At 36.6% G+C, this 19,272-nt stretch overlaps 1 protein-coding gene across 1 annotated transcript in view; it reads right to left on the bottom strand.

Annotated features, from left to right (window-relative positions):
* Positions 1-19,272, bottom strand: part of LOC145682422 (uncharacterized) — a 190,315-nt gene that overhangs the window by 151,365 nt on the left and 19,678 nt on the right. The window contains exons 2-3 of the mRNA XM_081754052.1: positions 17,548-17,709; positions 14,159-14,547 (exon numbers count right to left, since the gene is read on the bottom strand). Coding sequence (XP_081610178.1) covers positions 14,159-14,547; positions 17,548-17,709 — 551 coding nt within the window. The remainder of the gene's footprint in view (positions 1-14,158; positions 14,548-17,547; positions 17,710-19,272) is intronic.

Below are 19,272 nucleotides of genomic sequence, written 5' to 3'. Positions count from 1 at the left end.
CCCATACACACTCACTGTTGAAAGGGGATTAAACTAAAATGAAATCTTGGAAACGTTTTTCAGGTATACATTTGAATTGAATAGTATTTGCTGAATCATTTCTGATGAATCCCGAGCAAAATTAGAATTGGAATAATAATGTCATTATGACATATTCATATATGAAATGTGATCAAGATCGTTACTGGTGAGTAAAATATTTTAGAAATTATCATATGGAGGATTCTTATTCATCACGGAACAAACACGGAATTCATACAGACCTATCTTCAAACGTTGGCAACACTGTACATCACAACTTCACAGGTATGGTTCTACCCTTCATTAGATTTTCTACATGCTATAATTTTGTTCCGTGCCATTTAACAAAACTTCATTTTGTGCTCAATTGGCAACACTGCATTACATATGATGTTATTGAGCATGTCTGTGGGTACAATGTTTGCTTACTATACTGTTGTGTAAATATCATTTTGATTACTTTAATCATTTTGAAGTTCTTTCTGTGTCAGTATATCTTTTGCATTGCTATCTTCACATGATTCTAGATTTTTCTTTCCTCTGTACCTCCTGTGTTTTTGGGTGTCGGCCCGTAAAACTTTGGATTTCTTAATTTTCTTCACTCCTATAGAGATGTTCATATGTTGGAATCCTAGATATATTTTTTCTTCTTCACAGAATCTGCACTTTATCAATAAAGAATACGCATTGTGAATGAAAAAAAAAAACTATAAAACATATCATACTGTTTAATAAAGTACATTAGAACATGAGGACCATGGTGGCGTTCACCTCTGGTATATGGGGTCCTTAGTTCGATCCCAGCTCGCGCCAAGTGAACTTTGAGGGGGACAAACACCGTGTGCGTGGGTTTTCGCAGGGTTCTCCCGTTTCCTCCCAATTTCTTTATTCCATCATTTCATTCATTTCTCATCAACACCGTCTCCTTGAGTCTAGCCTGCATAAACGTGGGACGTAAAACTTAAAGATTTCATCTTTTTACAGTAGAACACATATATATTACTTAGCACAACTATTCCTCCATTTACTTCTAAAAAGATAATGTAGAAACGTGTTCATATTGCCAATTAGTAGTCTACTATTTTGCGATTATGTAAGAAAATAATTCGCCCTACACAATTTTATCACAACAACTATAAAGTATTGCTTATTTTACGTCTCACATGCCTTTTCTATCGATCCTAGATAATATTCATGTCAGTAAAATCACCAAAATTTGTAACATTCCTAGACGAGTATTGCACTATCACTTTCTCTTAATATCTAACGAATGAACTTAATAACGTAAGGAGTACGAAGGTTCATCACAAAACACAAAACCTCTGCAATGAATACTATCTTCTGCTGAGTCAGTGCATTTGTGACATACGATTATCAACTGACTGTCCGGAATAGTTCAACTTTTCCGATAGGCTCATAACACCAAATCTTATACTGGATCGGAAAGTCACATGGATGCTCGAGACCTAAAAAACCAAAACAACACCGATTCCTGGTAAATTACTACTAATTGTGCTTATTGCCATGTTGGAGATCGTTCATCACGAATTTGTTCCACCTGACCGAACTTTCAACAAAGAGATCTAAACAGCAATTACAAATATTACGCCATTCCATCGTCGTAAACGGCCAGACAAATGATCATCTGGACAGTAGCAAAATTGCATCATAACAATGCTCCGTATTACATTTCAGGAATGGTGCCCGACTTCTTGGCCGAAACTAACACTCCTGTCGTAAACCATTCCTATACTCGCCTACTCCGCACGATTTTTTTTGTTTTCCATACTGAAATCCACCTTAAAAGGAAAATAATTTGACACACTGTAGAATCGCACGACGAGGATACTCCTAAGCATTCCACAAGAAGCGTTCCAGGACTGCTCCCAGCAATCGAAATACCGTTGAAATAGGTGTGTACTTGCAGCGGGAAAGCACTTTTATGGGAAGAAGCACGAATAGGTGATAAGCCTCCCTGATTTTTTACATATCAATCTGGGAATTACATGAACAGCCTTTGAAGTATTGAGTATATCTAGGGTGGACCGTTCACCTTAAAATGTCCTTGTAGGTTTTAAAGTAATTTATAAAAACGCTACAATTTCGCACGATACAAACTATGAACGCCATAGTATCACAAATATCAAAATTACTATTTTGCACAGCAAATTTAAGCACTTTAATAATTGTTTATTGAGCATATGGAATACATGATAATAATAATAAACAACAACTAGTGGCGGACTGGCGAGCGGGAAGGCGGGGATTCCCGCCTGGGTTCCCCCTGCCAATCATATTAATAATAATTATTATTATAGCTACTGATAGGGCTAACTATTTAAAAATTGAAAAGTTTTATGTAACAACTAATAACGCAATTGGCCACGCACTGTATGCAGGCCCGACGAAATGAATAGCATATTTCCCGTAGCAATGGGGTCCGACCTGTTAACAGTAACCTGTATGTTTAAAAATTAAGTGAAGACTTGCATAGAAGAAAGGCCTAAGGCTAAGCCATGAAATCCCACTCGTGTGCTCCTAACAAATGAAACAAATAAATACAAATGCTACGGACGGAATTGGTTAAAAAAGAAAAGTGGAACAGAACAATTTACATATTTTCAGGATTCACATACGAAAAAAAAAAAAAAAAAATCGTATCTCCAAGAACTTAGGAACACTAACAGGGTACATTCATCAGTAGCGTAGCGTGGTATTTCGAAATGGGTTTGCCAGTTAGTCACTTGTGCAATACAATACTACCGCAATCAGCAATACATAGCTATTCCGAGAGAAAATATAGGATTATATAAAGTGTCTTCCATTTCAACTCAGGCAAAATAAATAAAAAAAATTGTACTATCATCATCTCAGATATTGTTGAAACTTTTTTATAGCAACTAAACATGTTTTAAGGGACCCAATTTTTTTTCAAAAAAAAAAAAAATCCCGCCAAGTAATGGGCCACCAAAGATGTGGAGTGTAATTTATGAATTGTAGAAAACATGGAAAATGGTCACCTTTGGACTCTCATCATTCAGCTATACAGACAGGTAGAGTTATAATTCTTGTTGTGGTATGCACATAATGATATAAATAAACTATATTTTATTACAATTTGGTTTGCACATGCGTATCTTTTTGTACGTAAATTAACAAATGAACGTCAGTTTGTCTGAAAAGTCAAAGTTTGCGAATTTTTTCGAGCACTTTTGGTTTGAATTTTAAAATTTTGTTTTCACGGTTGGTAAGACCTAGTTACCCGCTTTCCAAAAAAAGTATCGTTTCTGTGTGCGTTTTGTCGCAAAATTATTTCGAAAAATTATCAAATTTTCAAAAATCGCCATTTTGGGGCGCCATTTTTCTCGAAAACACCATATTTTAAAATTCTGAAATTTTGTCAGATGGTTCGACTTTACATGAATCAAATAGCATTCTCGACCAATGCTTCATGAATTAATTACAGCATTTTGAAGTTAGCAAAGTTTCGTTAACTTTGATGTCACAGTTGGCAACACTGGAAAATAAAATGCAACAATTTGATGAAGTTTGTGATTCACATTAATTAAATAACAAACAAAAGGTTTTTTTTTTTCCCTCACTGCTTTTATTATTATTTTGATCAAAAAGGCTCTCTGAAATAATAAAATGATCCTCCCCTACTCGTCCGCTTTCTTAAACCGAAGTAACCTGAGATGGAAATTATGATTACGAAACACACAAATTTTACGTTTACTTACTTAAAATGATTTTTGTAAACAAAGTTTCACTGATTTTTTTTCTCACACTGAAGCTATCATTTGCTTGCTTGGTGTCTTCTTCGCTAATACCATGTAACCGTGCCAGGGGCGGATCCAGGACCGACTTCTGGGGGGGGGGGGGTTGTCATAATGCTACTTTTAAGGGCTCCAAACTTTGGAATGGGTTTTATTTATATATATAAAATAAGAAAGTTTCCTGTTCTGGGGGGGGGACGATCGCCCCCCTTCCCTCTGGATCAGCCTCTGAACCGTGCAGATGCTCCAACAGATGTTGGTGCACTTATAACTCATAGCACATTGTCGATAGTCACATTACACTTTTTTTCACTTCTCTTATGCTCTTCTGGAAACCTGTATCCTATTGAAGGTCCATGTAGAAGCTTAAACAGCACTTCATCTTCACGTAAATCATGATTTATTCATAATATTTCTGCTAGCCACCACTGGTTATCATAAATGTATGCATGTAACAGATGTTCCTTTTTACAAACTTCTTAAATCTACACTTTAAACTGCAGAAGCTCGATTCTGGAGAAAGCATGAAGTTAATTCATGGTGCTACTGCCATAAAATGTTCGCCATTTTCCGAAAGCCAAAGGTGGCTTCGCTGAATGCCAGTTAGCGGTCGCATACTTTCCAATTCTTGCAGTTTTCTTTTTTCTTTTCTTTTCTTTTTTCTTCCGAAAATTGTCGAACTCAGTTCCTGGCAACAAAACGAGAGTAATACCCAGAGTTTGTACTTGCACTAGACTCACGAATTCTCCTGCAGTTTTAATACTGTGTATCAGTTTTTGTCTAAGGTTATACTTTGTTGCTGCATTCTTTACAACCCCTCCTTCCCTTAATACTCTCGCAGAGACTCTTGCCATGGCCGGTTTCATTGAAAATCCACTGCTTTATCGAACCTGTCTGCATCTGGGACATCTGAAAGTGACTTTTAAAGTGGGATGCAGCACCATCAGAAATCACTGACACGGTTTGGGAAATTGAAGACACTTATTTTCACGTATTCGAACCTTTTTTCTATAACCTATATTTTCGCTTTCCTTCGAGTATTTTTTAGAATCTTGTGTATGACTGTGAGTACCTGAGCCGAATCGTGTATTTTGACGACGCTTATTACAGCAAAACTGTCAGTTGTTTCATAATAATATATCACTGCCGTAAAGATAGAGATTTGCTCGTTTTTTCCAATCATAACTCTGAATTTCACTTTGCAGAATAACAGTCCAGTTTTCTGTGAAGTCCACATGCAGTAAAATAGAATTTGTACACAATTTTCTTCGGTAGCAATTAATTCTCTTTGGATTTTCTTGATGTAGTCATGAATTACAACTCTTACAGTTAAACCAGCAACGTACGATACGAAAACAGAAAATGGTACTTTTTCTTAACGAGATCATTGTTTTCCCATATCACATACGTCACATTTTCATTTTTATCAGGATCAATAATTAAAGATTCCAAACTTACTTCTTAAATCCCAGGACATTTACCACATTCTTGAAGAAGATAGCTGTTGTTTTCTACGGGTCATACTACTAATGAAAATAGGTCACTCATGACGGCTTCAATACAGGCTGTACCTTTGATTTGTTGCAACGCAGTAGCAGCTAGCTTAAAATTTGCACAATACATACACACAAACACACACACACACACCTCCCTCTCAGGTTGCGGACTGAATCACTTTGGTCGAATACTATAAAATTTCGAGTGACCCATTCTTATGCTGGGATTGTTGTTTGAACAGTCCGTAAATTTCTTTGATGGAACACGTAAGAAAACGTTTCGATTTTTTAACTTTTTGTCCATTTTCGATCACTGTAATGATATCGTACTTATTCAGGCTTTGTTTGGAGCACTCCAAATCATCACTAAGGTAATAGTTCAGACTGTTATTATCATCAGAATTTATTGGGTGACCGTTTCAAGCAAACTTAAAATTTGTGTGTTTCGTAATCGTAATTACCAGAAGAGCATAATAGAAGTGAAAATAAATGTTTTGTGACTATCGACAATATGCTATGAGTTATAAGTGCACCAACATCTATTGGAGAATCTGCACGGTTACATGCTATTAGCGAAGAAAACAAGCAAGCAAATGATAGCTTCAGTGTGAGAAAAAAAAAAAAAAATCAGTGAAACTGTTTCTGAAGACCATTTTAAGTAAGTAAACTTAAAATTTGTGTGTTTCGCAATTGTAATTTCCATCTCAGATTACTTCGGTTTAAGAAAACGCAGGAGTGGAGGGAGACTCATTTTATTATTTCAGAGAGCCTTTTTGATCAAAATAATAATAAAAAGCAGTGAGGAAAAAACTTTTGTTTGTTATTTAATTAATGTGAATTACAAGCATCATCAAATTGTTGCACTTTTATTGTTTCCAGTGTTGCCAACTGTGACATCAAAGTTAACGAAACTTTGCTACCTTCAAAAGGCTGTAATTAATTCATGAAGCATTGGTCGAGAATGCTATTTGATTCATGTAAAGTTGAACTATCTGACAAAATTTCAGAATTTTAAAATATAGTGTTTTCGAGAAAAGGGCGCTCAAAAATTGCGATTTTTGATAATTTCTCGAATTTTTTTGCGACAAAACGGTTGCACAGATACGGGATACTTTTTTTTTTTTCGGAAAGCGCGTAACTAGGTCTTACCAAGCCTGAAAACAAATTTTTAAAATTCGAACCGGAAGTACTCGAAAAAAAAATCGCAAACTTCGACTTTTCAGATAAACTGACGTTCATTTGTTAATTTATGTACAAAAAGATACGCATGCGCAAACCAAACTATAATAAAATATAACTTATTTATATCACTTGTACATATCACCGCGAGAATTATAACTCTACCTGTCTTCATAGCTGAATGGTGGGACTCCGAAGCTGACCACTTCCCATGCTTTCTGCAATTCATAAATTGCACTCCGCGTCTTTGACAGCCCATTACTTGGCGAGAAAATTTTTTCGGCAAAACAAAAAATATGGGTGCCTTAAAAACATGTCTAGTTGCTATAAAAAAAAAGTTTCAACAATATCTGAAATGGTGACGGTACATGCTCTGCCTGAATTGAAGTGAAAGGCACCCAAAAAATTTAATCTCGGACTTAGTCGGGTATACAGAAGCAAATGAGTGGATTACGTTAGAAGCCAATAAGCAATTGCCTCAGTTCCTTCTTGTCACTACCGTTGTGACGAGAAAACTCGGCCCCACTGTTGTATGAATACTGTTTTCAGTATAGTTTCCTTTATTCCTATATCGTGGGCAGCTTCTTTCTCCGCATACCATACTTCAATCTTTTTTTTTTTTTTTTTTTTCCCTTCTAGAAATTTATCATTTTGGGTCCGGACCTCAAACGCCCGTTCGTGAATATATCATTTGAAGATGCAAATAGAAAGCATTGAAAACAACATCTTGGGGGGGGGGAGGGGGGGGCCTGTTCTGTGTGTTTATTTCATCATCAGATATCCAGAAACTGAAAGGCCCAAGCGTTCTTCGAGAAGGGTGTCTGTCTTTCTTGGCCTGCCAGATCGATTATCGTGATTCTACAGAGTGCTCTATATTTATGCTTGTATGTGAGCAGCCTCAAAGAGTTTCTGGCTACGCCACTGGGCATGTCGTTAATTACGATTACAATTACGATGCATTTAATTACGATTAAAGCACAACTATATTTATACTATTATTTACATAAACGACACTCTTCAAAAAGGCGTTGAACTAACCATTTCTGTTTTGTTCTATTCCTTGACGTTAGCGCTTGTACCTTTTGTACAGAAACCATAAAATCTAGTAAGTGTGCGCCCGCCGCAAGCTTTCCATTTAAAAAGCATTAACAGCGGCGAAACCTCGAAACTTTAGCGCTGCTATCGCATTAGCTCCCAACTTCAGTAGCTAAGAAAATCCCACGTTTGTTTGTATAGCTGTAGTTCTATAGCTAGTTTTTAAGAATTGTTGCCGAGCGTGCTTAATTTTTTTTATTTTACACATGTTACTCGGTGTAAGCAAAGAAGTTTTTTCTTGTTTTTATTGTTTTTGTGAAAGTTTGAGTTGAGACAGGAATTATTTTCCTAACTTTGAACAAACAGTGATGAAGCCTATTGAGTATTTCTGTTCCTCATAGATTGTCCCCTATTTGTGTTGTGTATTTGTGTGTGCCTGTCAATTTATTGAAATATTCTACCCCGTAGTGTTGTGTTACGTTGTATTGTGCAGTTGTAAAGTTAATTAGGATGCCCAGCTGTTTCGTGCCGAGCTGCAAGTCAGGGTATGGTATGGGGTCAGGGTATGTAGTGAAAGAAGATACTATTTTAAACATCCACGGGACAAAGACTTGTTTCAGAAGTGGGCAAAGGCAATACCACGAAAAGATCTCCCACTAACAGAGAAAAGAAGCGTGTGCGATCTTCACTTCTCTGAAGATTTTTTTTTTTTTTTTTTTTTTGTAAAGGTCGATAAGTTTCAAATACAGGGAAAGATAGTGGAACTTCCCAGAAAAAAAAATGGTGTCTCCGATCTGATGCTGTACTCCACTTATCCTCTTATTTCCCATTTTGTCCTCTTATTTCAGCACTAAAAATGTGCATAAAAGGAAAGCACCGAAGGAAAGGGACTCCCATAATAGCAGACGGTAATAATAAAGTGCAGACGGTAAAAATCTCTAACAACAGTGCAGTGACAAGTCCGGACGACATTTATCAACACCAGTCAACAAGTACTGACTCAGTTGGAAACGATCAAAAGATTATTTGTATGCAAAATAAAGTTAAAACATTATCGAGGACCCTAGCAGCAAATAAAAGGAAACTAATTTTAGCAAAACAGAACATCTCGTCTTTGGAAAAAGAAATCACTCTTATGAAAAAAAAAAAAAAAAAAAAAGAGAAAAACAGGCCTCGAGAAAAGTGATGCTGACGAGAAACGTCTTCTTCGGAAGCAGAAAATGGTGCATTAAAAAGTGCAATGTTAAAAGTGCAAAAGGTATGAGTTATTCCGACAAGTTTTTGTTAGAGAGCTGCTTGTTAAAAATAAAATCACCTAAAGGATATAAGCACTGCATGAAACATGAACTCTCGCCACTTCCAACAATGACACATTTAAGAAAACTGCTATAGGGCCTCAAGTACTTTTATGGAATTAACAAACACGCTAATTAATTTCAGAAGCATGTAATAGTGACGACAATAATCGCCTAGGTATTTTGATATTTGATGAGGTGCCAAGGAACTTACAGAGGAACTCCGATTTAATGCAAACGAGCTTAAATTTGATGGATTTGTTGATTTAGAAGAAGAGATACCAGAAGAAGCAAAGAAACAATTAGCAAATCATGCACTTGTATTTAGGTTTGTTCCACTACTGCAAAATTGGATTCAACCTGTCGCCATTTATGCTAGCAAAAATTCAACTCCGGGTGATGTATTAGCGAAAACATTGCTTCAAATTGTAATTAATATGGAAAATGCAGGTATACAAATAATGGGTTTTGTATCAGATGGTAGCCAATCAAATAAAAGGGTTTGGACATGTTTAGACATCAGTGGAAAAAATCTAATATTAATTGTAGCATCCCTCATCCATCAGAAAACAGTAGGCGACTTTGGGCGTTTTCTGATGCTGTTCATATATTGAAGTGCATTCGAAACCACTTTCACGACAAAATACTGCACTGTACAAGAACAACTTATTTACTTTGATATATATATAGAAAAGTATATGATGCTGATACGTCACCATCATTTGCTGGATTACGGGTCTGCCCAAAACTAAGTCCATCTCATTTAGAACCTTTCAGTTTTCAGAGGATGAACGTAAGATTAGCATTTCAGCTTTTCAGCGCTACTATGGCCAAAAGTATACAATTTTCCATGATATTTGTACAACTGGGTTTGAAGATAGTGAATCAACAGAAATGTTCACACGGGATATAAACAATTTGGCAGATGCTTTGAATTCGTCGCTTCCTACCAAAGCTTTATACCCAAATTCTGAATCATATAAAATGTTGCTCGAAATGATGAATGTGATAAATTCTCTTGGAAATACTTTCGCATCGGAACGTACTCTTGAATCGTTAAGAGTAACATTGAAAAGCACACTGGAAGTAGCAGAATATTTGTGGAGCCGTGGATTTCGTTATATTCTTACTGCAAAATTTAATCAACATCCTCTTGAAAGACATTTCGCCATTTTGCGCAGTTTAAGTTGTGACGATCACCCTTCCACAATAGACTTCCTTCAATTGCACATGTGGCAGTCCATTTATGTTCCCATTAAAAATGCTCTTACTAAAGCTGGAAATTGTAAGCCACAGATTGACACGCCTTTATCGTCTTTAGTAACGAAAATGCGATTTTTGGCGAAACAGAATGAAGAACAAAATCAAAACCTTCGGCAATGTGCAGAAAAATGTATTGAGCGAAAAATCAAGATTGATGCTTGTCTGCCTCGGGACTTCGCCTGGGAAACCAAAAAGTGTATGAAATTCGAGACACATGCCTTCCACATGAATGTATAATATACTATCTAGGCGGTTATTTAATCAGGCATACTTCGAAATTTATCCAATGTTCACAATGTATATAATCCTTGCAACAGAAGTCGGATCAAATTACTTCAAATCAAGCTGCACTGTTGACGAAAATTAGAGAATTTAGTACTGATATTGGGGTCTCTTTTCTTAAACATCCGTTTCATGAGTTTTATAGATTACTTTTGGAGCTGGAGAACACCATTGCACAGAAACTGCGTTCTACACATTTAATGTGGGTCGATGTGTTTTTTGAATGTTTGGATGAGTTGCCAGACATTGCTCTTCCTGTAGGACTGGGTTGCAGTACCTCACATGTAATAGAAACTATTCCCAAACTTATGTATCATTACATCCGGTTTTTTTTTTTTTTTTTTTTTTTTTTTTTTTTTTTTTTTTTTTTTCGTGTCAGAGATATTTGTCGAGAACTTACGTCATCCAGTAGAGAGAAGACTGTTCGGAAATTCTCCAAGATTGTATCTACATAAGGATTTTAGAAGTTTTGGGTTAGTCAACTACTTTTAAAATTTATGTTTATTATTTTATATTTGTATTGTGTACGAATTCTCTCTTTTCTTTTAATTTCTTAACATTAAATTCGTCCATAACGTGCTTATTTACTGGTAATACTCCGGCTTTTACAGAGAGCGATTTATGCACTAGCGCCACGAAGCGGTGATTTCGATAAACTACAGAAGAGTTCCCACTTTCTATTTTATGCGCTATGTAGAAACTATAGCTTAGTTCAAAATAGAGAGAGTTGGTAATACTTACGAATACACCAGCTTATATATAAAGTAAATGTAGGGTTGAAAGGGCTGAAGAGGAGTAAGAAACAAGTAGTTGGGCATGCGCATTCGACAGAAAGCAGACGAAAACCCCAATACTTGTAGTAGGTCTTGAAGCCCAAGGAACATAGCATACGACAAGAGGGAAGACAGAAAATGTGGATTTGAGTGATCCGCATGTGTAGTTCCGCTTGTCAAAGCAAGGCGAGATACCACATGCAGAAGCTTGCAGAGGAAATAATTGTGATAATTACAAGCAAACAATATATATATAATGAAATTCGTACTTTTTCTTATTAACAGGGAATGCCGGCGTTCTCTAACGCTACGCCACTGACATTCATGAAGTGTCCCCATGTAAAATTCATGTAAAATTGATTCACATGCGAAGTTCTTCGCGGGCCAACATGTACTGTAGTAATTTTAGCAGCCCATACCGGTAATTTGCATATTTATGAGTCTTCATATACCCGGAATTCAATCATACACTACTATAACGCTCGGACACAAAATTACTTTTAGCTTCTTTAGATGTAACTGGACATGAATGTGGACATATGCGAAATAATTTCGATCAAGTATTTCTTCTCTGGCACATGTTACACATCTTGGATCCGCCATATTGGATTCAACTTTCGTTTTTTCAAATGGAAATAGCTGCAAGTGATACATCAAATTCAAGTAATAAATAAAAATCCAATTAACGAAATGAAGCCAGAAAAAGAGCCTAGCATTGGCACGTGTGATTGGCTACTCTCCTTTCCGCCATATATGTTGGCTCAAAACATTGTGATCTTTATATGCAGACATGAAGTGTGTCTGTCTTTTTTTATTTCTATTTAAGTTGTTGCTTCAGATTTATATTATACAATGGTTACATGCTGCACGTATGGGTGTACAAATAGGAGTGAGAAGGAATTACCCGGAATAACCTTTCACAGGTAAGAAAATCACCAATCATAGGATACGTATGGCTGAGAGGTGTGTCTGTCGTTTAGTTTTATTAAAGTCGTTGCTCCAGATTTATATTATACAATGGTTACATGCTGCACATATGGGTGTACAAATAGGAGTGAGAATAAATTACCCGGAATAACCTTTCACAGGTAAGAAAATCACCAATCATAGGATACGTATGGCTGTGAGGTGTGTCTGTCGTTTAGTTTTATTAAAGTCGTTGCTTCAGATTTATATTATACAATGGTTACATGCTGCACGTATGGGTGTACAAATAGGAGTGAGAATAAATTACCCGGAATAACCTTTCACAGGTAAGAAAATCACCAATCATAGGATACGTATGGCTGTGAGGTGTGTCTGTCGTTTAGTTTTATTAAAGTCGTTGCTTCAGATTTATATTATACAATGATTACATGCTGCACGTATGGGTGTACAAATAGGAGTGAGAAGGAATTACCCGGAATAACTTTTCACAGGTAAGAAAATCACCAATCATAGGATACGTATGGCTGTGAGGTGTGTCTGTCGTTTAGTTTTATTAAAGTCGTTGCTTCAGATTTATATTATACAATGATTACATGCTGCACGTATGGGTGTACAAACAGGAGTGAGAAGGAATTACCCGGAATAACCTTTCACAGGTAAGAAAATCACCAATCATAGGATACGTATGGCTGTGAGGTGTGTCTGTCGTTTAGTTTTATTAAAGTCGTTGCTTCAGATTTATATTATACAATGATTACATGTTGCACGTATGGGTGTACATATAGGAGTGAGAAGGAATTACCCGGAATAACCTTTCACAGGTAAGAAAATCACCAATCATAGGATACGTATGGCTGTGAGGTGTGTCTGTCGTTTAGTTTTATTAAAGTCGTTGCTTCAGATTTATATTATACAATGGTTACATGCTGCACGTATGGGTGTACAAATAGGAGTGAGAATAAATTACCCGGAATAACCTTTCACAGGTAAGAAAATCACCAATCATAGGATACGTATGGCTGTGAGGTGTGTCTGTCGTTTAGTTTTATTAAAGTCGTTGCTTCAGATTTATATTATACAATGATTACATGCTGCACATATGGGTGTACAAATAGGAGTGAGAAGGAATTACCCGGAATAACTTTTCACAGGTAAGAAAATCACCAATCATAGGATACGTATGGCTGTGAGGTGTGTCTGTCGTTTAGTTTTATTAAAGTCGTTGCTTCAGATTTATATTATACAATGATTACATGTTGCACGTATGGGTGTACAAACAGGAGTGAGAAGGAATTACCCGGAATAACCTTTCACAGGTAAGAAAATCACCAATCATAGGATACGTATGGCTGTGAGGTGTGTCTGTCGTTTAGTTTTATTAAAGTCGTTGCTTCAGATTTATATTATACAATGATTACATGTTGCACGTATGGGTGTACATATAGGAGTGAGAAGGAATTACCCGGAATAACCTTTCACAGGTAAGAAAATCACCAATCATAGGATACGTATGGCTGTGAGGTGTGTCTGTCGTTTAGTTTTATTAAAGTCGTTGCTTCAGATTTATATTATACAATGGTTACATGCTGCACGTATGGGGTACAAATAGGAGTGAGAAGGAATTACCCGGAATAACCTTTCACAGGTAAGAAAATCAATCATAGGATACGTAAGGCTTTACGATTTTGTGGTATGGGCAGATCCTCTATTTATAACATCCTTGGCTATACCTCTACGTGACGTCACTGACCGCAAAGTATCGTGGGAAAAATGATAGCAGAAAGGCGGAATCGGGAGTATCCTTGTTGGTAGTCAATGACAAGGACCACACATCACTCAGCTGAGTGTTCGCCAAATGGCTAATCACAGCCTCAATGGGACAACAATAAGGTCAAATAAGAGGCTACAATATTATCACTATAGTGATAAAAATAACCTGTACTTTCGAAACTTTAAGGAGTACATTTGATCAAAATTATCATGGAATGTGGTCCGGGTAACGATAAGGTATTCTGAAAGCATATCGCATTCTTTCAACTATTTAATTAATGGATATTAGGGAAATAACAAATAATTAGAAAAAGTATTTTTTTTAAAAAAAAGAGACTTACTGTTCTCCTACAGGGCCTGACGCGGGTCTCTTCCTTGAACCATCATAAACGTTAAGTGAACCAGATATATTCCTATCATTTTCTGCAACACTATCAGTACTGTCAACTGGAATTGCTTCCGCACTTTCTTCACTGTCAACAACATAATCCATATTCACTGTGTCCGATTCACTTTCAACTTTGATTGTAGACGATGCTTCTTGTTCCCAAAAGTCATTGCTTTCATTCACTTCGATAAAACTATATTCTATGTCTTCCTTTTCAGTCTTAAAGGTCACAGTATCCGGAACTAATTCTCTGCCTGGGTCTGAGTTTTTCGTAGCTTCATCACGTGCTGTTGGCTGTAGTTCGATGGCGTTTTCGTCGTGAAGCTTCGGTGAATCAGTGCTCTGAAAGTAGAACATAAAATCTGAATTCACTGTTAGCAGATACGAATAAAAAACTAAGAACCAGTACCACGTGTAAACCACATGAAGAAGTTTACATTGTATGGCATATTTTCTATTAATATAAAAACTACAGTATAAATGATTTTACCGGTTATCCCAAAAACTAACATTTCTCGGATGCTAATTTGTTCTAGCAGCTGTACATGAATCTTTGTTAATACGCAAACTACGAGGGCTCTTTAGAAAGAATTAGACGTTTTGGCTTAACGCGACACTGGGTGGGGCTAGAGTCGATATCTCGGTGTCAGAATGTTGCCACACTCAATACACATCCAGCTGTGGTACCGTGACGCTCTTACTGTGCTTTCTGTGACGTGTCACAATGTGCGCTACAATAGAAAATTCCGTCCCTTGTGAGGTGGGTTCTGTGACTAGGTTTTTGATGGCAAAAAATTACGAACCAATTGAAATCCATCGCCAATTGTGTGAAGTGTACGGACATGCAATAATGAGGAAAGGTGTTGTTTTTTCACGATAACGCACATCCACGCACGGCCAAGCGTACCCGAGAGCTCTTGGATGGTTTTGGATGGGAGATGTTCGACCACTCACCATACAGTCTCAATTTGGCGCCAACCGACTACCGCCTTTTTTGCAGCGATAAAGACATGGCTCGCTACAGAACGCTTTGATACTGACGCAGAACTGCATGTCGGTGTAAGACAGTGGTTTAAATCGCAGCCGGCACATTTCTACCGCCATGATATTGAAGAACTTGTGCCACGGTATGATAAATGTCTTAATTTGAATGGCGATTATGTGGGAAAATAGATTAAGAGTATACCTTTCAAATGTATTTAATACAATTTGGTTTGTTCATTTTATTGCTTTTATTATTATTATTATTTCAGTCTATTTCTTTCTGGACATCCCTCGTATATAACAAGCATAAATTTAAGCTAAATGAAGTTCTCCGATGATCATGAACTCAACTCACACTTATCGAATTCTTGAAGTGAGGTGCGACCACCAACGTTGATCAATACATCAATACCTTTGCAATGCTGTTACAGGAAACCATGACAAAAGAGGTCTACTAACGACGGGTATTACCATCTATTACAAGGTCTGACAGTCACCAGTACATCACCGCAAGACTCCTGGCGTATCCCGCACTTATTTATTCCGATCTAATTTCCATGTGGCCAAGAAAACCATGACTTCAATTGTACATTTAACCATTTTAAATTTTATCGTGTATTTTTTGCACGCTAGGGTAATATCTTCATTATTCGATTAAAAAAGTACTAATAAAGCTTTTTACTTCGTCTTTTGGTTCCTTGATTTTTCAAACATGTTGGCATTGTAGAACACGTGACGTATGGTTTCACGCCTTTCTGCGTCCAGAAATAGGGTATGATGATACCATAACTTAAAAGAAACGGACTTTTTAGGCCTATTTTTATTATTTCTTGGCGAGCTTACTATTGCACCTAGAAGATTGAAATTTTGTACACACATTCAGTGCACCCCTTAGAATTTTTCAGATTTATTTCAGATCTCTGCATTACCACAGGAGGGTTGAGGAGCAAAAAGGTAAAAATAAATAAATAAAAACTATATATATTAGCAAAAGTATATTTTTACTGGTTTTCCCGCATCACTTACACGATGGGGACATGTGAATGGTACCGTTACAAAGGCTGTTCTATTCTGAAGAGAATGATGTACGAATTATGATCCTAGGATAATTAGGGATGTCTCAAGAAATTTTAACCTGAGATCCTGTTTTATACGGGAATCTGGGCTGTGGGGATATTACTTTTGGCGGGGCTTACTTTTGCACCTAGAAGATTGAAATTTTGTACAAGTTTAGTGCACCCTTTAGTATTTTTTCAGATTTGTTTCAGATCTTTGCGTTGACATACGGTGAGTCCAGAAGGGTAAAAAGTTAAAAAAAAAAAGGATATTTTTTATAAACAAAAATCTCTTTTTTCGCGATTTCCCCGCCTCAGATACATGATGGAGACACGTGAATGGTACCGTTTGAAAGGCTGTTCTATTCTGAATAGTATGAGGTACGAGCAATGATCCTAGGATAAACAGGGATGTTTCAGAAATTTTTATATTACATCCGGGTCTTTTGGGGCATTGTGAGGATGTTCTTAGCTCATTGGTAAATATTTTTTCCCGCATTTACTCTTCAAGATAGAAGTTTGAAATTTTGAACACATATTTCGTACAACCCTTAGTATTTTTCCGTTGATTTTGAAATCTGTGCGTTAACACAAGGGGGTAAAGCCCAGAGGAGCTCAAAATTTGAAAAGAATTTTTTAAAAAAAATCCCGATTTCTTTCAAAATTTCCCGACTCGGGGATACGATAGGAAATGTGAATGGTATCGTTTCAAAGGCTGTTCTATTCTGAAGAGAATGAGGTAGGAACCATGATATCAGGATAAACAGGGATGACGCTGTTGCTGTTTGACTGAAAGTCTACAATTTAGCTTTAAAAAAAAAAAAGTCAAAATTTAAAAGCGTTGAAAGAGGCATCAGTCGCCTAACACTTAAATAATAAAATGTACGCACAACAGTAGTAACCACTGACTTGTGAATACTTTTCTCTAACTTTCTTTTGCTGCCTTACACCAAGTTTCATTTGACCGACAACTTTAAACGATCCTAGTAGCAAATTAATTTGGCCCAACGTTGGGAAAATGGTGGCGATGTGACATACCAACGGTGACCCAACATCAGGTTTGGCCACTTGGGGCAACCATTCCCCACCAAAAGAGCGGTTCCCCGACACTTAGCCAATGCTAAAAGTAACGTATTTCTTGGTTGGGAAAACCGTCAATTCTAATATCGTTGCGTGAAGGTAGAGAGAATAGTTGGTTGGCAAACTATACATTTAACCAACTTTTAGCCAACATGAATTTTTCCGTTATAGGCTCGCACCGACTAGGGGACGCAACTAATTCATACTAGTAGGTAAAGCTTACCTTGATGTTGTGACTCTTTTCGGTCTGATTCCCAATGAAAGATAAGTGCTCATTTAGGAGATTCTCCGCTTCATAGCACATGTTTCTAAATTCTTGAAAGAATTCCAACTTCAGTACGCAATCATTGCATATATATTTTGGAAGTTCATCACTCTCATTTACCTGCAAAAGAAACATTTAATTACTTTTTGGTAAATTATTTACCTTTTTGTTTATTTCATACGAATACTAACTTGTAAGAAGATTAGTGCCATCTTACGATCTAACCACAAAGAATTCTGAACCGAACTTCTCAATTTGATGTCATAAAAGTAGTAGCACAATATACAGTGAATGTGTTAAACAAAATCTCATGGTATCTTATTTTCCTTAATAGTATAGGTTAGTTGAATTTAAACAAAACTGTAATGAGTTTTTTTTTTTTTTTTTTTTTTTTTTTTAACGAACTGACGTGCGTTAAAGAAAGAAAGAAAAAACCTAAAGGGACACAATTTATAACTGAGCCATTCCATGTCAAATCAATGACACGGTTTCGGATCGATCCTTACAGATTGCGCTGACGTCTTATATTCTGACCGCTTTGATTGGTGAAACAAGCGGAAAGCTTACATTTGATTTAATAACGATTTCGAAATCATAGGCCACCCGAAGTTCTCCAAATTTACTAAGAAATGGGTGAGTGGCATTTGTTCGGCTAGCACTTCCAGCTGACCTAAAGGCTCAAGGAAGTTGGTTAAGGTGTCTTTCTAAAGCTTTCAAATTTTACGTATAACACTATACGCTTTTTAAAAGTGTTTTTCTCGATAAAATCTAATTTTGAATTTAATTTCCTTAAAAAGTCATATTTCGAAAAATTTCATATATCTATATCTATCTATCTATCTCTCCGTATATATATATATATATATATATATATATATATATATATATATATATATACAGTGGCGGATCTAAGGGGGACTATAGCCCCCCCTTGACGCTTAAGTATACACAGGATAAAATGGGCTTTAATCCTGCTTTACACTGGATAAAGCGGCAAATTATGGTTTAGCCCCTCCCTTGATCCGCCTTCTTAAAAAGATAAAATTGCAAACAAACAAGCACACAACAAGAACTAAATAAGGATATACTGAAATCAAATTAATAACATAGCTCACAGTCAAAAAAGAACTTTGATGAGGTTTATGTGTATATTTAGAAGCCCGAGTTTTCTTTCTATACTGCTTACAACTAGTATGGAATGAACTTGAAAGGTTTTTTCGGTTGTTACTATATCTTTATCAGGCCAGGTGTACAAGGTTCACCATTTCTAGTAATTCGTCATGTGCTATCAGCCAGGTGAAGGTATTGACATCCGACGTTTCGAATTCAGACATCGCATTCATCTTCAAGAACTGTAATGAAAAGAGTAGAGACGTAAGCATGTGTGTATATAGAGACTCCACCATACTCGTAGTAGCCAATTGCAGCAGTTTTTACGAAAGAACAATAAACAAAGCCATAGCTATCCCACGGGAAAGAAACAGTCTCAATAGAGACACTGGATTTCAACTCAGCCCTATCTGGTCCGCTCTTTTCAAGAACAAAATCAGACATTCAACAAAGCCATTTCTCTCGTAGCCACAACAACAACAACCAATCAGGAGCCAGCATTTTCCTCAACCAATCACAAGCACCCATTCATACCTCCGCCCCTACATAATCATCATATATACATCCCAACAT

This window comes from Thermobia domestica, chromosome 3 (assembly GCF_964235325.1).
Source record: "Thermobia domestica chromosome 3, izTheDome1.hap1.1, whole genome shotgun sequence".
Lineage (NCBI taxonomy): Eukaryota > Metazoa > Arthropoda > Insecta > Zygentoma > Lepismatidae > Thermobia > Thermobia domestica.
The sequence above is the reverse complement of the archived record's forward strand: the minus strand, read 5'-3'. Positions and strand labels throughout refer to the sequence as shown.